Source organism: Scyliorhinus canicula, chromosome 20 (genome assembly GCF_902713615.1).
Source record: "Scyliorhinus canicula chromosome 20, sScyCan1.1, whole genome shotgun sequence".
In the NCBI taxonomy this organism is placed as follows: Eukaryota; Metazoa; Chordata; class Chondrichthyes; order Carcharhiniformes; family Scyliorhinidae; genus Scyliorhinus; species Scyliorhinus canicula.
In genome coordinates this window covers 7,872,691-7,892,285 of record NC_052165.1, presented here as the reverse complement: position 1 = coordinate 7,892,285, position 19,595 = coordinate 7,872,691, and the positions used below count along the sequence as shown (strand labels likewise).

Sequence of the window (19,595 nt, the reverse complement as noted above, 5' to 3'; positions counted from 1 at the left end):
TTTGGGACCCCAAAGGTATCCTCTGACTAATTAACGTTTTGAAGGCCGAGGGCAACAAGCCCCACATTAATGAGGGTAAATGCTGCTAGGGAGATTGTTGGGGAGGTGGACTGTTCCTTGCTTTGGTCAACAGAGCCTCTGCATCCAATGGCCTCCTGGGCCACCACAGGGAGGTCACATCAATGAAACTGATGGTCTCCCTGTGTGTCAGGCGGCTGCCTGGCTGTCAGCAAAATGCTGGCGATCCCTAAAATAGCTGGTAATTGGAGACTTAATTATGCAAACTGCCTGCCCACCTTTTGTGGAACGTGCAGCTAATCTGCAGTCCAGTCTCCCACTGGGAAACTTCCTCAGTGGCAGGACAGTGATGGGGATGCATAGTCCTGGCTCCATGGTCTTTTATTAATCTCCCTGCCTCCATTCCTATCATCCAGGGGCCATTAACCTTCAGCCTGTGCTCACTAGGCACTGAGCACTGGTCACTAATTATACCAGGCTATACAATCTACAGGGAAAATAGGGAATAATGGTGGGAGGGGAGGAGTAACCTTCATGATTTAAGCATGAAAGTCGCTTCAATATTAAGAGTGTGATAGAACAAGGTAGAGTTTAAAAATATAAAAGGAGTTTCAATTATGGAAGCCCCTTGCTTGGAGCTCTGAAGTGGCCATTTGTATAAATGTAGAAATTAGACTTTTAAAATCTTTACAATCATATCAGGAAAAAGAAGGCAGTCAGGAGCCGTGTCGAGCCTTTGAAACTGATAAGTGATATTAAGGTAATGACGGGCATACTGAATAATTATTTTGTATCCGTATTTGCGGTAGGAAATGAGATCAGCATGCCAAAAATACAAAAAGACTTTCTATTGAATCAGGGACTGACCAAAATGACATGGGCCTTCTGGAAGGCTCCAGGGATGCAACCAATTCCAGCGAGACGACAGAATCAGAACTCAGCTCAAAAGGGGCAGGACCAAACGGCGCTTGCTAAAGTAAACCTACTTAAGGCCTACCTACAGGCGATCTATTGGCCTCCCTCAATTCATCGGCCTCCCCAGGGAGGCTGCAGCTGGGCGCCGATCAGTGCTGGGCCACAAGAACATGGACTAAGCGGGACGGCACCTGGGAGGGGGGGGGGGGTCACCCGGGTCATTGGAGACCCCTGGGTGGTCATTCACAGTGTTGGGTGGCCCCTTGGCACCCCCTGGAACATGGGCACCTTGGCATTGCCCAGCTGCCACCCTGGCACTACCAAGCTGGCTGGAGCACTATCTGGGTGGCAGTGCAATGGTGTCTGGGTGCCAGGGTAGCACTGCCAAAGGTCAGGGCCAGAGGGAGGCCATGCCCATGAAAGGAGGTGGAAAGGATTTTGACGGGTGGTGGGTATAGGGCAGCTAAGAAGGGGCATCTGGGAGGTTTTGGGGGTGGCGGGGGGGGGGGGTGATGGTGGAGGTCTGGAAGGGGGTGGGTGCAGTGAGGAGGTGAGGGGTTTCCCCATGGACCCTATAGCGGTGTTCTCACAGGAGGGGGGTTCTGTGGTAGTGCCCATGTATGTTGGGGGGGGGGGTCACTTCCCATGTGTGAGGGGTGTGGGGTCCCACAAGTTCACTTTGAGATCGGGGTAGCCTTTCAAAATGGCGGCCCGATCTCGGAGATCAGCTCCCCAGTGCTGAAGTGTGGGCTAAACCAGTGAGAAACTCCCCAGGGCCCAAAAAAGTGACTAAGTGTCATTGAATAGCGATGGGGATCTCGCAGGTAGAGCTGGCGGGAAACTCCCTGAAAAACCAGCAACAAATTAACTTCAAAATTTTTCCGTTGAATCACATCATATGAGTGACAAATCATCTGGAACAGATGGTTTCCACCCCAGGGTTTTAAACTAGGTCAGTGCAAACATTAAAGACATACAAACTATCATTCTCGAAAACTATCTTGATTTGTCTTTGAAGCTAATGCGCCTCTACTCATTACCAACTTAGGAAATTGCTATTGAGGATCAGAGTGATGAAGAGGCTGCTTATTAATCTTTTCTGATAAACTTTGGAGTAAACCGGTTTTCCAATAAAATTGGAGGCCTCTTTGGTCTTTCTCAACAGTAGAGATTGGACAAGGTTTTCAAGATGGCAGAGCTTCCTGCCCATCACCCAAAGAGTTTGGGGGAGGGTGGTGGTGCGATGGTGGCTGGAGGGCAATGCATCTCCGCCAAACATGACCGCTCTGTAGACATATCAGGCACCATTGAGAGTTAATAGCTTGGAGACGGGGCATACGTCCCCCACTGGCCAGTCCTAGCGGCAGCAGTGGGCAAGACTGGGACAATAAGCAGGCCCCCAGATTCTTGGTCTTGAAGTCCTGGACCAGGTAAATGCCCCACCCCCCCTCTCTTCCCACTTAAAGCCTGAGTAGAATGGCCTGACCCCAAACTCCTCCCAGTCTCAAAATTGAGGTCAGGCATGAAGTGGCCCTTCAATGGCTAATAATTATCAGGCGTGGGTGCGCTTGCAGTGGAAAGGCCACCAAGGGAATTGGACAGGCGCCTGCCTCCTCCTCCGCCCCCCCCTCCTTCCTCACCCCCCCCCGCCACCCCTCTTCTCTCTTCTCCCCCCCCCCCCCCCCCCCCCCCCCCCCCTTAAGGGAGTTGCCAAGTGGTCCATACAATTTTGGGAAGTTTAATAAATTCCTGCCAATGTGACCTCTTCAGCAGCATATGTTTCAAAGAAAAGCTGTTCTGCTGAAAACTGCAAGTGATACATATAGAAGAATGATTTTACAGTGGTCAATATATATCTAAAAGTTGCAACAGATGTAAGCACAGATGACCGTGTGAAACGGGACATGTCTTCACTTTCTTTGATATTTTAAATTCAATACCAGCATTTCTACCTAAAGCTGGTAATAAGTGGTCCCAATGTCAGGAGCTGATTCTTGCTTTTCTCATGTTTCAGTGTGATCATCACTACAATTCTCTATCTCTCTGATGCACTTAGAAAGAATTTTCTAAATGAAAGCTTTGACTTCAAGGTAGGGTGATTTTAATATTGGGTGATAATACTTTGTGGCCCTCTGCTTTTTGGTTTACTGTCTGCATTTATGTATGAGTATTATTGTGGTTTCTGTTCCGCTCAGATTAGTCTTCTGGGACTAATGAGCAGGGTTTGCAGTAATTAATAATGTTAGTATTGTTTAGGGGATTCTTTCACTGATATCACTCCTGTGATTTGACGGTTTTTATCAGTGGAGGTAATTTAAATTCTGTAAATTAAAGAAATGCTGCAGGGGCAGCTGACAAAAATCATGTGGTAATTTTAACCCCTTCCCAGGACACTGTTCTGAGCGTGTGTGTGGTTGGGGGTGTGTGGTTGGGGGTGGGTGGGGGGGGGGGGGGGGGGGGCGATATTGAAATGTTACAATGGGAAAGGTAACCTCAATTTAACAGGGGCAAGTTTTAGAGTCCGATGATTAACCCACCCATGCGCAGATCAGTAATAATAATGCTCAAATGGGGAGGAATAATAATAAAATTGTAATGAGATCCCGACATTAAATCTGAGGAGCCCTCCGTATTCCCAGCATTTCTGCAAGTATAACCCCAATGACCGGGACATCCATTCCTCTCCACTGCTCAGTAAGTGTTGGGGGGGGGGCCTTTATTTCTGAGTTCTTCATTGCAGTTTAACAATTAAGCCAAAAAACGAATGGCCTTTTCTGTGCGTGGTGGAGGGGAGTGGGATTAATTAAATAATGCCAACCTATTGCTTAATCCTTTTTGTCTTGTTTCTCAGCGTACTGCTACACGTATGCAGACATTAACAGACCATGCCACGGATTTGGTTGCAAACACTTCAATTCATGCAGTGACTGGGATATATAAACTTGGGCTTGGCTTGTGGGTTGGGGTTATGTAACTAGCTTCAGTGCACTTAATGATGCATGCTCTTATCTGGGATGTTGGCTCCAGCATTTAATTGAAACCAACGCAGAACTACTCTAGCCTTGAATCACCCACTCACTGAAGTTAAAGCAATTGGGCTGCGGTACCGTTCAGCTGCCATATTTTGAATTGTTTTGCTAAATTTGCACAAACACTGCCATCAATGCAGGGCACAAATCTTAACCACGGATATTCATCGGCACACTCAAACTCTCCAAAGACGCAAGCAGGATCAGTGACACCATCACAAAAGTTGCCATGACCATCTGCAGACTGCTGGAGTCATCCGAGCATCAGGATGATGACAGGGGATCATTGGACACCTTGTTACACACTTGATGGAACATGAAAAATTGAAAATAAATTAAGCATGGCATGATGATACAAACATTGCCGCTTCAGTGGAGTGGTAGGACACGGGTATAAATTCAAAATGTTACTGATCTTAACTGTGCCATTATGTGAGTCATTTCCCCACAGGTAGTGATTGGTGATGATTCATTGCAGTCTGCCCTTGCACTCGTTGCTGTGAAGTGGCAGAGGCCTGGATGCACATCATCCAACTGCCTTAAGAGCTAAAACTGGTGCAGGGGATCCATGAAGGGGACTGACAGAAAAGACCCTCGGGTTAAATATCCGATTGTACACTTACTTTCGCTCTCTTGTCTGAATAGCACAGTTCACACTCTTTCTGCAACGTCACTATTGAACTTAACATCTTTGAGTACACTGCAAATTATTCAAGTGTTTATAATTAAATTTTATCCACAGTGCATTGTGAAGAACCATACACTACAGCATCCGTGCATTTCATTTTAATGTGTTGTACTAATCCTTGATACAGAAATTTAGAAAATAAATCTTGCATTGTAAAAATTAGATTGAAGCAAAATCAATTTTGTTTCATCATCAAAAGCATTTTCAAGTGATTAAACTTCACACAGTCATTTTAATGCAAGCATCTAATCACAAGGTCAGAAACCAGACTACCAAATGCCACTTGTACAGACTCTGAAGCATGACTGTAATGCACTGAAAGCTTGAAATAATCTTTCGAAGTAGATTTACATGACAAAGCTAACATCGGTGCTAAGTAGTTTGGCTTCCATAAAACAAAAATCAGCTCTTAAAGTTCAGAAGTTGAATAGACCCCTCACACAGGGTCACATATTTGTTTTGGTTGGGACTAAGATGCCGGGATAATCTCCGGGTCCCAACTCTGCATGGTATCAGCACAACATACAGCAATCTTGGAGCAAAAAGCCAATTTATGGCCAGAGGGCACATTCATGAGCCAATCGAGGACAACAGGCAGCCTGGAAGGCGAATAGGATGTCCTCCAGCACAAAAAGCATTGCAGCCTGCAGGTATAGATATGGGAAAAAGAAGGTGCCTCAAATTGGAGGCGCTGTCTCAGCACTTTTGACAAAGATCTGGAAAAGAAATACCCATAGGGGCAAGTTCTCCACAGGGTGTCCTGCAGCTGTGGCCATGTATATATAGTGACGTGGGGGGGGTGTGCCACCTGCAGTCCGCGGCCACCTGCAGTCCGCTGCCACCTGCAGTCCGCGGCCACAGAGCTGCCCCCAGGCATCTGCAGGGCTCTGGATGCCTGGTGGCTTTAATAGGCTTTTAAAATTATGTTGACAAGCTTGTGGGTGGGTGGCCCTCACCCTGCCTCCTTAAAAACTGGCCAGAGGAGGGAAAGCAGCACCATACCGGCATAGGAGCCAGCACCTGGAAATATCAGACCTGGCCGCCACTCTTCCTGCCTCCAACAAACTTCCAATACTCAACTTGGGGGAGTCCAGCTCAGCTTCATTTTAATGTCACACCAGGCCTTGATTCTGTATTTCGATCGCACCAACACTGCAGTTATATGGTGAATGCACAGTTATTGTGCAAGTGCACTTTTAACTTGCAATAGACAGTAACATCTGTGATGAACATAGATCTTTGGGGCAGAGTTCCTGGCACCAAAAATAGCAGAAAACAATTGTCAGCTGAACTTTGTATGGAAAATAACTCATTACCAAAATACTGATTGACAGATAGTTATTGAAATTAACAGTTATCCACTGATGGCTTGGTTAACAACATTCGCATGGAGTACATTTAAGGATGACTTCATCACTGAGTTGTTGCAGTGTTGAGAATTAACCAAAAGGTGATTTTAATTCATTTACTGTTTAAATCAGAGCTCACCGCTTAGAGATTGGTGAGGTAGGATCCAAATTTATGTGTTCATGTACCAATTCATTACACTGCAAAGAATTAGAATTTTTACATGCTTCATTTTTAATTCCAACATGTACAAGCGATGTTGTTTTCAAAGCATGTGGTGTTGAAAGCTACTAAAAACAAAAAAAGTTCAATTCGTATTTGCTCAATATTTTGAAGAGGACTGGAGCAGCTGCTTGTCCCCTTGTCTCCATTTACATTCATTCACATAGATCCAAAAGTTCTCACCCCTGCCTATGCTGTGGTCCGCAAATGTACACAGATGGTATGTATCTCCTGTTTAAAAGCTTGAGAGTGTATGTCATATTTCAGACATTGCAATTCAAAGTGTCAGAAGTATGTATGTAAAAACATTTTTAGAAAGTCAGTTGCTTGTTATAAGTCACAAGAATTCATCAAGCAATGCATTCATGAAGCATTCCATTATGGTGGAGGCAACGCAGCTTCAGCTAGTAACTGCAAGTTTACAAACCCCTTTGAATCATCAAATGTCCCTCACTCAGGAATTGGGAAATCTGACCGATCATGAGCTGTATTTACCTGCAATAATTAGACTGTAAAGAGAGAGGGTAGCATAAATAGCGGTATGTCTTGGCAGCGCAATAATACACAGCTCACCTCATGCCAGTGATGGGCATCCTAGACTAGTGAGTGGGCCGCATGAATGGCCCTCCTTCATCGCAGCAGCCTGCAAGATTGAAATCAGGCTTGTTCACTAACCATGGCCCCCTGAGTAAGATTAAACACATTTAATGCACAGCAAATATTTCGTTATGAGCAATAAAGCATTCTTACTCGTTTATGTATTAAAAGGACCATCATCAATTTCAAATGGTAAAAGCAAAATAAATATTTCTACTTTGGAGGCAGAGAGACTGCAGGGCTCTCGGTCAATATTGTGGGCAATTAGCACGCACCTTACTTCACTTACCCTTGCTTTATATGCGTGTCACTTCAGAAGGGAAAAGAAAACTACGCAGATGGAATGTAGCAACCCTGCGTGTGAGCAACGGTCCGCAAAATGTCTCATGCCCGCATTCAGGACCCAGATGGGCCACATGTGGCCCCCGAGGTGTTGATTGCCCACCACTGCCTCATGGTATATTGATCCTATCATTCTAAAGCAGCCTATTGATTCCTGCCGGGGAGTGGGACTAATTGAATCGCTCTTTCAAAGCAACAGAATGGGCACCATGGCCTGAATGACGACCTCCTGTGGAGCTTCACCAGTAACTGTGTAATTATTTCCGTACGTTTGTAAGTTTGGTGACTATGCAACCTTTTTAAGGTATTGGTTTGTCTGGACCAGGAATCTTTGTGCATTATTATGTATGGAAAGGCTTTAGGTTCAGCATGTAAATGTGGAAATGTAAATATTGCACTGCTGTCACATTGGTTACCAACCGAAATGGACATAAAACTATCCCACTGTCACTTCATATTTTGTAAGTGTTTTAAATCTGGATGTAATTAAAGAATTCATCTTCCGTAGGTGTGGGATTCATACTTCTATTTGGCAGTAATATTTATCAATCAGCCCTGCCTTCAGCTAGAGTTGTTTTCGCCTTCAAAAAGGAAAAAGGTTCTAGAAAAGTAAGTTGAATTATCTGTCGCTGTTTATGTACAAAGGCTATAGATGTTTATTTTAATCCCCTGATTATGCTCGTGTTACCAGAAAGAACTATTTCTATTATTTTGGGTTCCACTTGTCGATTTCATGTTCATAATCTTGGATTTTCAAATTAAATTACAGATATGGAGACATGAGGGTGATGATGGGATGTGAAATTTTCAGCATGTGGCAAAATCTAGGTAAAGGCCAGCAGCATTGTGTTTTCTGAATTGGATAAGTATCCATTATAATGTGTGAAGACAATAAGTGATCATTATTGATCATATTGCAGGAGAGCACAAGCTTCACTTTATTCCTGGACTTATTGGACCGTTTTTGGAAGTTACCCTTGTACCCCAGGCCGACCTGCGGAATGTGATGATCCCAATTTTTCATGACATGATGGATTGGGAACAGAGACGTACTGGAAACTTCAAACAGGTAGAGCTCTCCAAATTCACCACCCTGAAAATGAAGTCACTGCGACATTTATGAAATGAGGCCAAGTTCCAACTTGTCCATAAACGCGGTATGAGGGTGGGTACATTAAGCTGTATCCATTGTACCGTCCAAACTTCCTTTTAAAAAATGGGTGACATTTTTAAAATCTCAGTTAAAAATGTAAAAATAATATAACCTTCAAATTTGTATCAAAACAGTATTGCAACATATTTATTCCTATTATTGCAGATTCAAAATCAATAACAATTCCGATTTTCTAGCATGCTGGCTGTTAGGGGGTTAAAATTTGAAATGTTTCTGGGTGTACTTTCTGCTTTCACACTGAGAGAGGGGGAGGATGGTGGAGGAGGTGTTTTTTATTCTCTGGCACCAAGGCTGTTCGTGTTTATGTATTTTACTTTAGAGACCGACTTATTGCAGTTCATTATTTTTCGATGTTCAAATCTATACAACATCTGTGTGGCTGTTTGAACAATCCATCACCAGAAATACACACAGATCATATTGGAGTCTGTTTTTTGTTTTAAATATGGAGCCCCACTATCTTTATCTGAAACACCCTTGTGACAATAATGAAGCATTTTTTGCTGTTTGTAACGTGAGGTGGATTCTTTCATTTTTAAGTGTGTTGGACTGATACCACCACTGAGCACAAAACACCAGCAGCATTTCGTCAAATGGATGCCAGGGATGGTGCGGGCCATACAATTGGAAAATGTGCTGCTTATGACTCATCTCTTGAAGTGACCAGGCAAAACGGGAAAGCAGTTGCGGATAGATTTCAGAGGGTTAGTCACAGAGCTTAGAGGGTGTTTGGAAATTGGGAGCAGAAGGGGAAAGATGCAAGTGATTTCCAGTTTACATCAACAAATGTTAGCGGATGATTTGTGGAAGTTGTTGCGGATGATCTAAGTATATAGCTGCTCAGCTCAGAGTGTAACAGCCCGAGGCGTCTAGGCAACGAGCAGATCATTTTTCGACCTCAAATACATCAAAGCCAAGAATGAGCAGCCAGATTTATTTCACTCCCTCACCAATAGCACTGTGGTTGTAACTGTGGACAGCAACGGTTCAAGAAGGTGGCTCACCATCATCTTCTTGAGGGTAGTTCGGGATGGGTAATAAATTCTGAACGTGCCAATGTTGCCCACGACACATGAACAACTATTTTTGAAAAACGGATCTGCCAGGAATAGGCCCTCCCAACTGGACCAAGGGGAACGTTGAACGAAATAATTAAATCAGGATCCTATGTTTGGTGTTGTGTGTTTGTTTCGTTGCTGGCTTGGCGTTTGTTGATTAGCTTTGCAGGAGACACTATCAAAAATTTGTCTTCAGGAAGCGTCTCCATACGCATGTCACAGAAGCTATATAATGCTTCAAGACTATCGGGGGGCCTTTCTGTGTTTCCCACGGCGTGTTTGTCGGTGGTGGAAGGAGCCGCTGTTGGCGGCAGAAGGGTGTTATGGTCCCACGGCTGTCAACGGGCTTTCGCATTGAATCGGCGATGGGGGGGGGGTTGTTGCCAGTGGGACCAGAAGATCCCACTGGTGAGAACAACCAGGAAATCGCCCCAATGTCACCTGTAGCAGCCACAAACACAACCTGAGTCTCCCATTGGGGAATAAATAGCAAAACCTGTGAAAGGTGAGGTCAGACATGACCTCTACCTTAACAGTGGACAGGGCAAAATAGATAGGAGATAAATTGGGCTTTTACCTTGGCAGGTTTTCTTGTACATCCCAAATTCACCTGACCATTGGCAATCATGTCTTCAGTTGTCCACACACCAATTTTAACCAGTCTTCAGTTGTCCACACACCAAGTTGTAGAATTCCCTCCCTTATTATAGAATCAAGGAGGCCACTATGCCTATCGTGCCTCTGTTGATTTTTTTGTAAGAGCTATCCAATTAGTCCACTCTCTTTCTCCAGTGCTCAGTGACAGTTTTGGTCATTTTTTGTCGAATGCTCCTATGCAGCATCTTATTTTCCTTTAAAATATCTTCATTTTAAAACTCTCAACCTTGTTTTGAAATCTCTCCCCAATCCAACTTTCTGGGAGAAGTGTAGATCTCTCCATTTCAGATATCTAGGAGTGCAGGTGGCTCGGGACTGGTCACTGATCTGTGAGTTGAATTTCACAGGTCTGGTGGGCAGGGTTAAGGCAGGTTTACTGAGGCGGGATAGTCTTCCCCCAACGTTGGCAGGCCCGGTGCCGGCGGTTAAGATGAATATTTTGCCGTGGTTTTTATTCTTGCCAAAAATGTTGTTTATGGAGGTGGAGGCGCTAATTTCATTGTTTGTATGGCAGGTAAGGTAGCAAGGATTAGAAGGATGGTGGTCCAGAGAGGGCGACAGTTAGGGGGCTTGGCCCTTCAGAACCTGTTAAACTATTACTGGGCAGTGAACGCTGAGAAGGTGCGGGGATGGAGTTGGAGACGGAGGCTTTGTGGGTGAAGATGGAGGCAGGTTTTTGTAAGGAGTCGTGGGCCAGTGGTAGTGACCACGCTGAAAATATGGAGGCAGTTTCGGCAGCACTTTAAGTTGGGGGCGGGGTCGAAGTTGATGCCAATTCGGGTAACCATAGATTTGAGCTTTGGGAGGATTTTGGGGATGGGAGGAGCGAGGGGTGGTGGAAATGAAGGATCTGTTCCTGAAAGTAAGGTTTGCGGGTCTGAAGGGGTTGGGGGCAAAGTTTGGGGTGTCGCAAGGGGAGGGTTTCAGGTCCATGCAGGTACGGGATTTTGTAAAGGTCTGTCCGACCTTTCCGGTGGCACCGTCCTCCTCGTTGCTGGAGGGGGTGTTGTCACTGGGGTCGGGGGGGGGGGGGGGAAATCTCAGCAATTTATGGGAAGATCTTGGAGGAGGAGGATAGGGCGACTGTGGAGTGGGTTAAGGCCAAGTGGGAAGAGGAGCTGGGGGAGGGACTGTGGTGTGAGGTGCTGCAGAGGGCGAATGTCTCAAGGTTGTGTGGGAGGCTGGGGTTGATGCAGCTAAAAGTAGTGCACAGAGCGCATCTAACTAAGTCGAGGAATGGGCAGTTATTTGAAGGGATGGAAGATATTTGTGAGCGTGTGGGAGGGGCCCAGCCAATAATGTACACTTGTTCTGGTCCTGCCTGAAGTTGGAGAAGTTTTGGGCTTGGCCAATTCTACATGTGGACTTCGAGCCCAGTCCCGTGGAGTTGCAGACGGGAGCGAGTTTTAGCCTTCGCCTCGTTGATTGCTCACAGGCGGCTCCTGTTGAGGTGGAGGTCGGCTTCTCAACCCTGTGCCTCTGTGTGGCTGGGGGATCTAATGCAATTCTTGTATTTGGACAATGTGAAATTTGCTTTGAGGGGGGCGAGTGAGGGGTTTGTTTTTTTGCATTTTGGGGAGCTGGTTGCCGCCAACTGCTGGGGGGGGGGGTGTATGGGGAGGGGGGGTAGCCTTGGATGTTGTTTTATTTTGGATTGGTTGTTGGTTGTTATTGTAAATGTTGTGTGTGGTATGTTTAATTGTTAAAATTTGAGAAATTGAATAAAAATATTTTTCATTAATAACCTCAGCTTGTACGGGAATTGCTGCTGCTGTTGCTTGTTTCACCAACCAAGTGAACTAAACTGACCCCCTTAGTGTTATTAAGCAATTAAAACTCCAATTCCACCGTAAGCATGAGGGAGCAGTAACTCTGTGCTAACATTGCTCACTATCCTCTATTGGCTCCAGTCAAGCAATGTCTTGATTTTAAAATTCTCACCTTTGTTTTCAGATCCCTGATTTGGTGTTATGTTTGTAAAATGCACCAGCCCCACAACTTTCCAAGATAACTGCATCACTGATTTTAATTGCTCCATCGTTAGTGGTTACATTTCGTTACTTAGGCCCCAAGTTCTGGAATTTGCACATCTGCCGTGTTTTCCTTTTACACACTCTTCAAAGCCCATCTTTAGATTTATATTTATTGTCACATGCATCGAAGTACAGTGAAAAGTATTGTTCTGTGTACAGTCCAGGCAGATCGCTCCATACATGAAAAAACATAGAACATATGATAAATACAGAGGATAACATAATGAAAATACATAGTCATAGACAGCGGGTGAAGTGTAGGGTATATAGTGCAACTGTAGAGAAGATGCGTAGAAAGATTAATTCAGACCATAAGATCAGCTCAGGCCCTAAGAGGCTAACTCAGGAGTCTGGTAACAGCGGGGAAGAAACTGTTTTTGAATCTGTTGGCGCGTGTTCTCAAACTTTTGTATCTTCTGCCCGCTGGAAGTGTTCGGAAGAGAGAATAGCCCGGGTGGGCGGAGTCTTTAATTATGTTGCCCGCATTCCAAAGGCTGCAGGAGGTGTAGATGGAGTCAATAGATGGGAGGCGGGTTCACGTGACGGACTGGCCTGTGTTCCCGTCTCTCTGTAGTTTCTTACAGTCTTGGGACGAGCAGTTTCCAGACCAGGTTGTGACGCAGGCAGATGCTTTCTATTGTACATCTATAGAAATTGGTAAGAGTCGTTGTAGGCATGCTGAATTCCCTTAATTTCCCGAGGTTGTGGTTTCTTGGTCATACTGTCGATGTGGGTACCAGGCAGATTGTTGACGTGCACACCCAGAAATTTGAAGCTGTCAACCATCTCCACCTCGACACCATTGATACCGGCAGGGGTGTTGATGACACCGACTCCTGGGGCGGGATTCTCCTACATCCGCCGGGTCGGAGAATCGCAGGGGGGCGGTGTGAATCCCGTCCCCGCCGTCTCCCAAATTCTCTGGCACCGGAGATTCAGCGGGGGCTGGAATTGCGTTGGTCGGCGGGCCCCCCCTGGCAATTCTCCGGCCCGCGATGGGCCAAAGTCCCACTGCTGTAATGCTGGTCCCGCCGGCATGCATTAAACCACCTCCCTTACCAGCGGGACAAGGCGGCACGGGCGGGCTCCGGGGTCCTGGGGGAGGAGGGGGGGGGGGGGGGGGCGATCTGGCCCTACGGTGGCCTGGCCCGTGATCGGGGCCCACCGATCCGCGGGCAGGTCTGTGCCGCGGGGGCACTCTTCCCCTCCGCATCGGCCGTGTCAGCCTCCGCGATGGCGAACGTGGAGGTGACCCCCCCTGCGCACTGCCGGGGCTGACGTCAGCAGCCGCTGACGCTCCCGCGCATGCGCGGAATTCCGCCGGCCGGTGGAGTCCCTTCGGGCCCGGCTGGCGTGGCGCCAAAGGCCTTCCATGCCGGCCGGCGGGGCGCAAACCACTCCGCCGCCGGCCTAGCCCCTCAATGTGAGGGCTTGGCCCCTAAAGGTGCGGAGGATTCTGCACATTTGGGGCGGCCCGACGCCGGAGTGGTTCACACCACTCCATCCCGCCGGGTAGGGGAGAATCCAGGCCCTGAAGTCAATGACCTGCTCCTTGATTTTGCTGACGTTGAGGGAGAGATTGTTCTTATTGCACCATGCCACTAAGTTCTCCATCTCCCTCCTGTATTTTGACTCGTCATTGTTTGAGATCCGACCCACTGCAGTCATGTCATCAGCAAACTTGTAAATGGAGTTGAATTTTGCCATGCCCAGCCATGTGTCTATTTGGGAGTATAGTACGGGGCGAAGCATGCAGCTTTGCGGGGATCGGTATTGAGGACTATCGTGGAGGACATGCCGTTATTTATCCTTGCTGATTGCGGTCTGTGGGTCAGGAAGTCGAGGATCCATTTGCAGAGGGAGGAGCCAAGTCCTAGGTTTTGGAGTTTGGATATGAGCTTGGCTTGGATTATGGTATTGAAGGCGGAGATAGGGTCAGTGAACAGCAGTTGTGACGGAGCAGTCATTGCTGTCGCTAAATCTCCAAATATAGCTTGGTTTCATCTGTTGTTCTATAGTGCTGTTGTGAAATGTCTTGGGATATTTTGCCATGTGGAAGGTGCGATATAAGTTTAAATTATTGTTTTGGTTAGCATTTGAGATGAAGGGAGAGCTGAGAGGCAAGTGGATAAGTGATATCAGTTGCAGGTGGTTAAAGGGTGTGTACAGTGAGAAGGAAGCACTGCCACTCACCCCATTATCGACTCTTCCCCTGCCCATGATGGCTCGCGCATTTTCTTACATTGGGAACAGGTGCAGAAAGACTCACCCACCTCTGGTGGCAGTCTCCTGATGCAGGTTTTGAGAGACTGTCCGACAGGAAAGACTGGTGTGTGCCAGTGAGAACCTTGTTGTTTAGAGAAGGTTGTGAGGATTGAGATAGTAGAGGGTGTGAGAAGGAGATGAGAAGGAAGTGTGATGTAGTGATTATAGAAGAGTAACTGGCATGAGGTGAGCGGAATACTGTGACTAGGAAGGGGTAGGTATGAGTACAGAGAAAATAAATAGTTTTCTTACCTCTACAACCCTGGTGAGGATATTGAACATTGACCAGCATTGCATCCGTGACCTGGAAGCTAAACTGGCGTTCACCTCCTCTGTGACCTCTTGCCAGCATTCGTGGAAATGTTGCCTGGAGGGGAATGTTGCCTGTCCTAAAGTGGGGACAGGATCTCCCTCATCCTGCCCACCGCCTGGACCGAAATCTCCAGAGCAGTATCAGCGAACCTGGGGGCCCAATCAGCATTGCTGGCTGTCACTGCTAACTTTATATGTATTCCCTGCTGTCTGCAGTCACAGTTCATTTCACTTTTGGAGGTATTTGTGCTTGCCATCAGCATATAACCAAGAAGAGGAGTGCTGGCTACTAGCCTTGAATCATTAAAATGAGTGGGAAACACTACCTTCATGTGGTCCCATTTATACAGCGAACAAATGTGTGCAGCTTGCACACATCACCATTAAGCAAGGATTCTCCAGCATGTGATCCGGGTGTGGTTACATTTCGAGGGTACCTGTCGCCAGTTCTCTCTCACATGCTGCTCGGAGCATGGTACATACAAACTATACAGACTAAACATACATATCTATCAAGAGACTGATTAGTCACTCAGCTTTCTTAACATGTGCATTCTCAGGTGGAGGCAAAGCTGATAGACAAATTGGATAGCTTGATGTCAGAAGGCAAAGGTGATGAAACTTACCGCGAGCTTTTCAACAGCATGTGAGTCATTCATAACCTTATTTTTTTACAGCTTTACTTTATATTTTGAGATGCTATGGTGTGATGGTCTTTACTCGAGTCTATTTACTGCATATTTTACTGTTTATACCTCAAATATAATTGAGTGGGGTCCAAGCTCCTGAGTTGGGAAATGCACTTGACAGTGTGGCTTTGAGGTGTCGAGACCAGAAATATCCCTCGTTTGATCCTTGCTTAATGCTGTTGTCCCAAGTAGGGAATTCTATCAATCAGTAGCTGGGGCTGTTGACGACAATGGAAGAAATAACCAGAAAGGTCTGATCGTGGGCTGGAGATTTGAGGCATCTTATAGCCACAGGACCTATGTCCAGAAATTAAGCTTTGTTCTCGTAATAGGAGTCCAATTTTGGCCCAATCTCTTCAAAATCATGTATCTTCCAGACGGTATTGACGGCACCAATTCTTAAAGCTGAGGGACACATAAATTACAATGATGTCCATAAGTTCAGCAGAACCATTACTACAAAATGATCAGTTGTTAACACCGGTAATCATCATGACAAAAACTGGGAGATTCCAATTACATTTGTTGTAATAATATATATAAATGCTTAGTTATATGCATTTTTATTTTCATCATGCTTCCAATGGCTGAAAGTGGACAGCTTGTTCGCAGGCCTCTGTCAATGCAGCTCTGAGTTGACCTCCAGCAGAAAGCAGCTCACAGATGAGTGTGTACCGACAGCGCTGTGGCCGGGGAATTAACCCAAGTCGTGAGAAAATCTCAAACCTGATTCTCCCCACAGGATTACTACCTGCGGAAGGAAGGGGCCAGGAGTTGCATTCAGGGTGGTTTACAATGATGAGTGAATAGGGCATATATATGGGATGTAGTTTCTGTTCCATGGTGTTATTTGCAAGAGTATTTAAAAAAATATATTCACTATATTGCCTGTAATATTATATTCCTTGTTACAATTTTTCCCGTGCAATAGGAAAGGATGACAAAGTCAGCTCCTGATTTTTTTTCCTTTGATTTGAAAGTGATGTTGATGCCACTTGATACTGTTCTGATCTTGTTGAATTCATTAACTGTTGCCTTACGCAGGGTTAACACATCCTCATCATGCTCAGCCTGATACAATTGAAGGTAGTCCACTAGGCACACATGACGGTGACCCGGATGAACACGTTTTTTGGTGTAGAGGACAGGTGTGCGAGGTGCGGGGGAGGTCCAGCAAATCATGTCCACATGTTTTGGGAATGCCTGAAGCTGAGAGGGTTCTGGCAGAGCTTTGCTCAGGCTATGTCCACGGTACTTAAAACACGGGTGGTGCCGAGTCCAGAGGTGGCGTTATTTGGTGCGTCGGAAGAGCCGGGAGTCCAGGGGGCGAGAGGGGACGTTTTGGGCCTTTGCCTCCCTGGTAGTCCGGAGACGGCTTCTGTTAATGTGGAGGGACTCAAAGCCCCCAAAATCAGAGACCTGGGTTAGTGACATGGCTGGGTTTCTCAGTCTCGAGAAAATAAAGTTTGCCCTCAGAGGGTCAATGTGTTAGGGTTTGTCCGGAGGTGGCAGCCGTTCGTCGATTTTCTCGGAGAAAATTAAAATGTCAGCAGAGGCAGAAATCTAGAAGGGGGGGTGTGGGGGTTAGGCTATTGTTTCATTCTTGTGGGTGCGAAGAACGTGATAGGGATGGAAATGTTTTATGTGCCATGTTTATGTACCATGCTGTTATCGTTATTATGAAAACTACAAATACCGTAATAAAATGTTTTTTTTTAAAAATTCATTAACTATATTTCCAATTCTGGCCAAACCCACATATCTGCATGGTCCCTCTCTGACTTTTCCCTTGCCTTCCTGGAATCTTCCCCCTCCATCTATAGCAACAAACATCACACAGACGCCCATTACAAACTCAGATTCCCACAATTAGCCGGACTATGCTTCTCATAAGGTTTCTTGTCCCCACCGCCTCTTCCCACCCAATTCTTACATAGCAGCCACACCTAACTTGATGACTCCAGCTTCTAAGCCAGGACGTCTGCAGTGCCCTCTCTTTTTGTCCCCCTCACTGTCCGTATATAATACAATCCTCGATGAACTTTGAACTATTTCACATGTCTCGGCTCTCTTCTCCTCCTTCCTACGCAACCGCATCAGGGCCGTTCTTTTCCCCATACTTGCCTCCCAGTCGTCAGCAGCACAATCGCACCGCTGTGTCTGTCTCCCCTCCTCTCACCACAGTCCTGATGGATGATTCCTTCGTTCTCCCATTCACACTTCCAGCTGCCGTTCTCTTTGCACTTTTCTCCTAAGCTTGCAGCAGATGCAACGCCTGTTTACTCGGCTTTTCCTACACTGCCGCGTAGAGCCCCAAACACTGCTAGTGTGTGAAACCGTAATTAATGTGTGCTTGCTCCAATAAGTATACTTTCTTCACAAGATTGCAAGATAATTATAGACGAGGAAAGCCATTTGGTCCGGTTTCGCTCATTTTTACAGAATATTCAAGGCTCCCCATTGCAACATTCAATTCGTTTTTAAATAGTTGCAGGGTTTTCATCTACATCGCTGTTTGGGAGTCCATGTCATGTGTTGGTCATTCTTTGTGGAAAAAACTGACTGATATCTGTTTTAAATTTGCCTTTGATAAACAATAAAGATGTGACCCATTGACCTTGAAGTTAGTGATGGCTGTAACATTTTCAGACTTGCTTTTTCATTCCGTTTACAACTGTGTAGAATCCCAGCCCCACAGAATTGGCCGTGGGACAATAATTCTCCCTCAGTGTACCCGAACAGGCGCTGTAATGTGGCGACTGGGGGATTTTCACAGTAACTTCATTGCAGTGTTAATGTAAGCTTACTTGTGACGCTAATGCTAATAATAATAAGAGCCACACACGTTACCCTCCTTCACAAAGTCCGAATATCTGCTGCCTTGCCAACCTATCAACCAAGACATACTACTGCACCAGAGAATCAGCTGAGCTATATTGTTATGGCAACAGCTGAGATGCTGGCAGTTCACAGCCGCGCCCTTACAAACTCCATCACCCGGAGGTCAGTGGGCGGGTCAAGGTTCCCAATACGAGCGCCATCTTTGCTGAGGGCTTCGGGAAAGCATCTTTTCAGAGCTGTCGTGCTCAAGACATCTTCGTAAAAGAAACCACCTGACATTGACCTCTGGATTAAAAATATATAGAGAAGGCATTTAGTAGGTTTGCAATTAAATTTATCCCCTTTATCACATTTGACACTGATCTGCAGTGTAGGTTGATGGCATCTTCTCAATATGTCATTAATGTAAAAGTTGACTTAATGTTCTGAATGTTCTTTAACCCATGAATAAAGGAAGTGGAAGCTGCAGCCAGAACTGTCAATGCACTGAATCTTTGTGTGTAATCCACAGGCCAGTGTGAGCAATTAAACCCCCCCCCCCCCCCCCCCCCCCCTCTAGTTGCAAGTTTTGGAGGATTGGGGCTCGATCTCCTGCTGTTCCTTGCCTTCCACCTTGCTATCTTTGTGTGATGAGGGCTGCTGCTGCCTGTGTTTCCTTTAAATGCAGGCTTCTGCATGGGGAGGTTGTGCAGGGGGGAGTCTGCCATTATGATGTGTATGCATGCCGCTTTACCTGGCATACTCTAGGGAGCCCCATGAACTGCAAAGGCACCTGTACCTCAGCTCTGTATCACAATTCCATGGCTTTTAATATTGTAATATGATGCAGGAGTGATAGGGTCCTAATGGGACTCTGTCACAGAATAAATGCATCATCGCAGCAACCCAGGCTCAATTGTTACGCAGGTCTGTGCCAGTGATAAAACATAAATGGAGAATTCGATTTTCATATTCACCGGTGCCCTGATGGTAACACCCATGTGGTCCGGGCCACCCTCGACAAAGAGGAAACGAAGCTGCAAGCCCCTCATCATTCTCATGTTGGCTGTTAAGGTCAATGGAGAGGACGTACTGGCAAGCTCTGTTGAATTTTCTTATTGCAGCTGTGTACTGCAGACGAGGATATGCAGCTGATGTCCCCTGTAGGGGACTGATGACTAAGAGCCACTGGCAAAGCATGATGTGCAGGCGCAGCAGGCAACAGATCTTGTCACAGGGGGTCGTAGAGATCAGCAACAGTCTCCCTGGGAAGTGTGGCTTCCTGTACTTCGGATTGATTTTTAAAAATGGCTCTTGGCCTGACGCACACTGCTGGCTATAGCCTCCTACAAGCAGCCCACAGAACTCTGCGTTCAATGGGTCCAGTTGACGGCTGCCGGGGCTGGTTTCTGTGGCTGCTGCTGTTCTT

The 19,595-nt window shown here is 46.3% G+C and overlaps 1 protein-coding gene across 5 annotated transcripts in view; it reads left to right on the top strand.

Annotated features, from left to right (window-relative positions):
• dock4 (dedicator of cytokinesis 4) overlaps nt 1-19,595 on the top strand; it is a 440,672-nt gene that overhangs the window by 292,059 nt on the left and 129,018 nt on the right. For all 5 annotated transcript variants that reach the window (XM_038780165.1, XM_038780167.1, XM_038780164.1 and 2 more), the window contains exons 28-32: nt 2,948-3,023; nt 7,667-7,767; nt 7,928-7,986; nt 8,079-8,227; nt 15,218-15,303. In XM_038780165.1, coding sequence (XP_038636093.1) covers nt 2,948-3,023; nt 7,667-7,767; nt 7,928-7,986; nt 8,079-8,227; nt 15,218-15,303 — 471 coding nt within the window. The remainder of the gene's footprint in view (nt 1-2,947; nt 3,024-7,666; nt 7,768-7,927; nt 7,987-8,078; nt 8,228-15,217; nt 15,304-19,595) is intronic.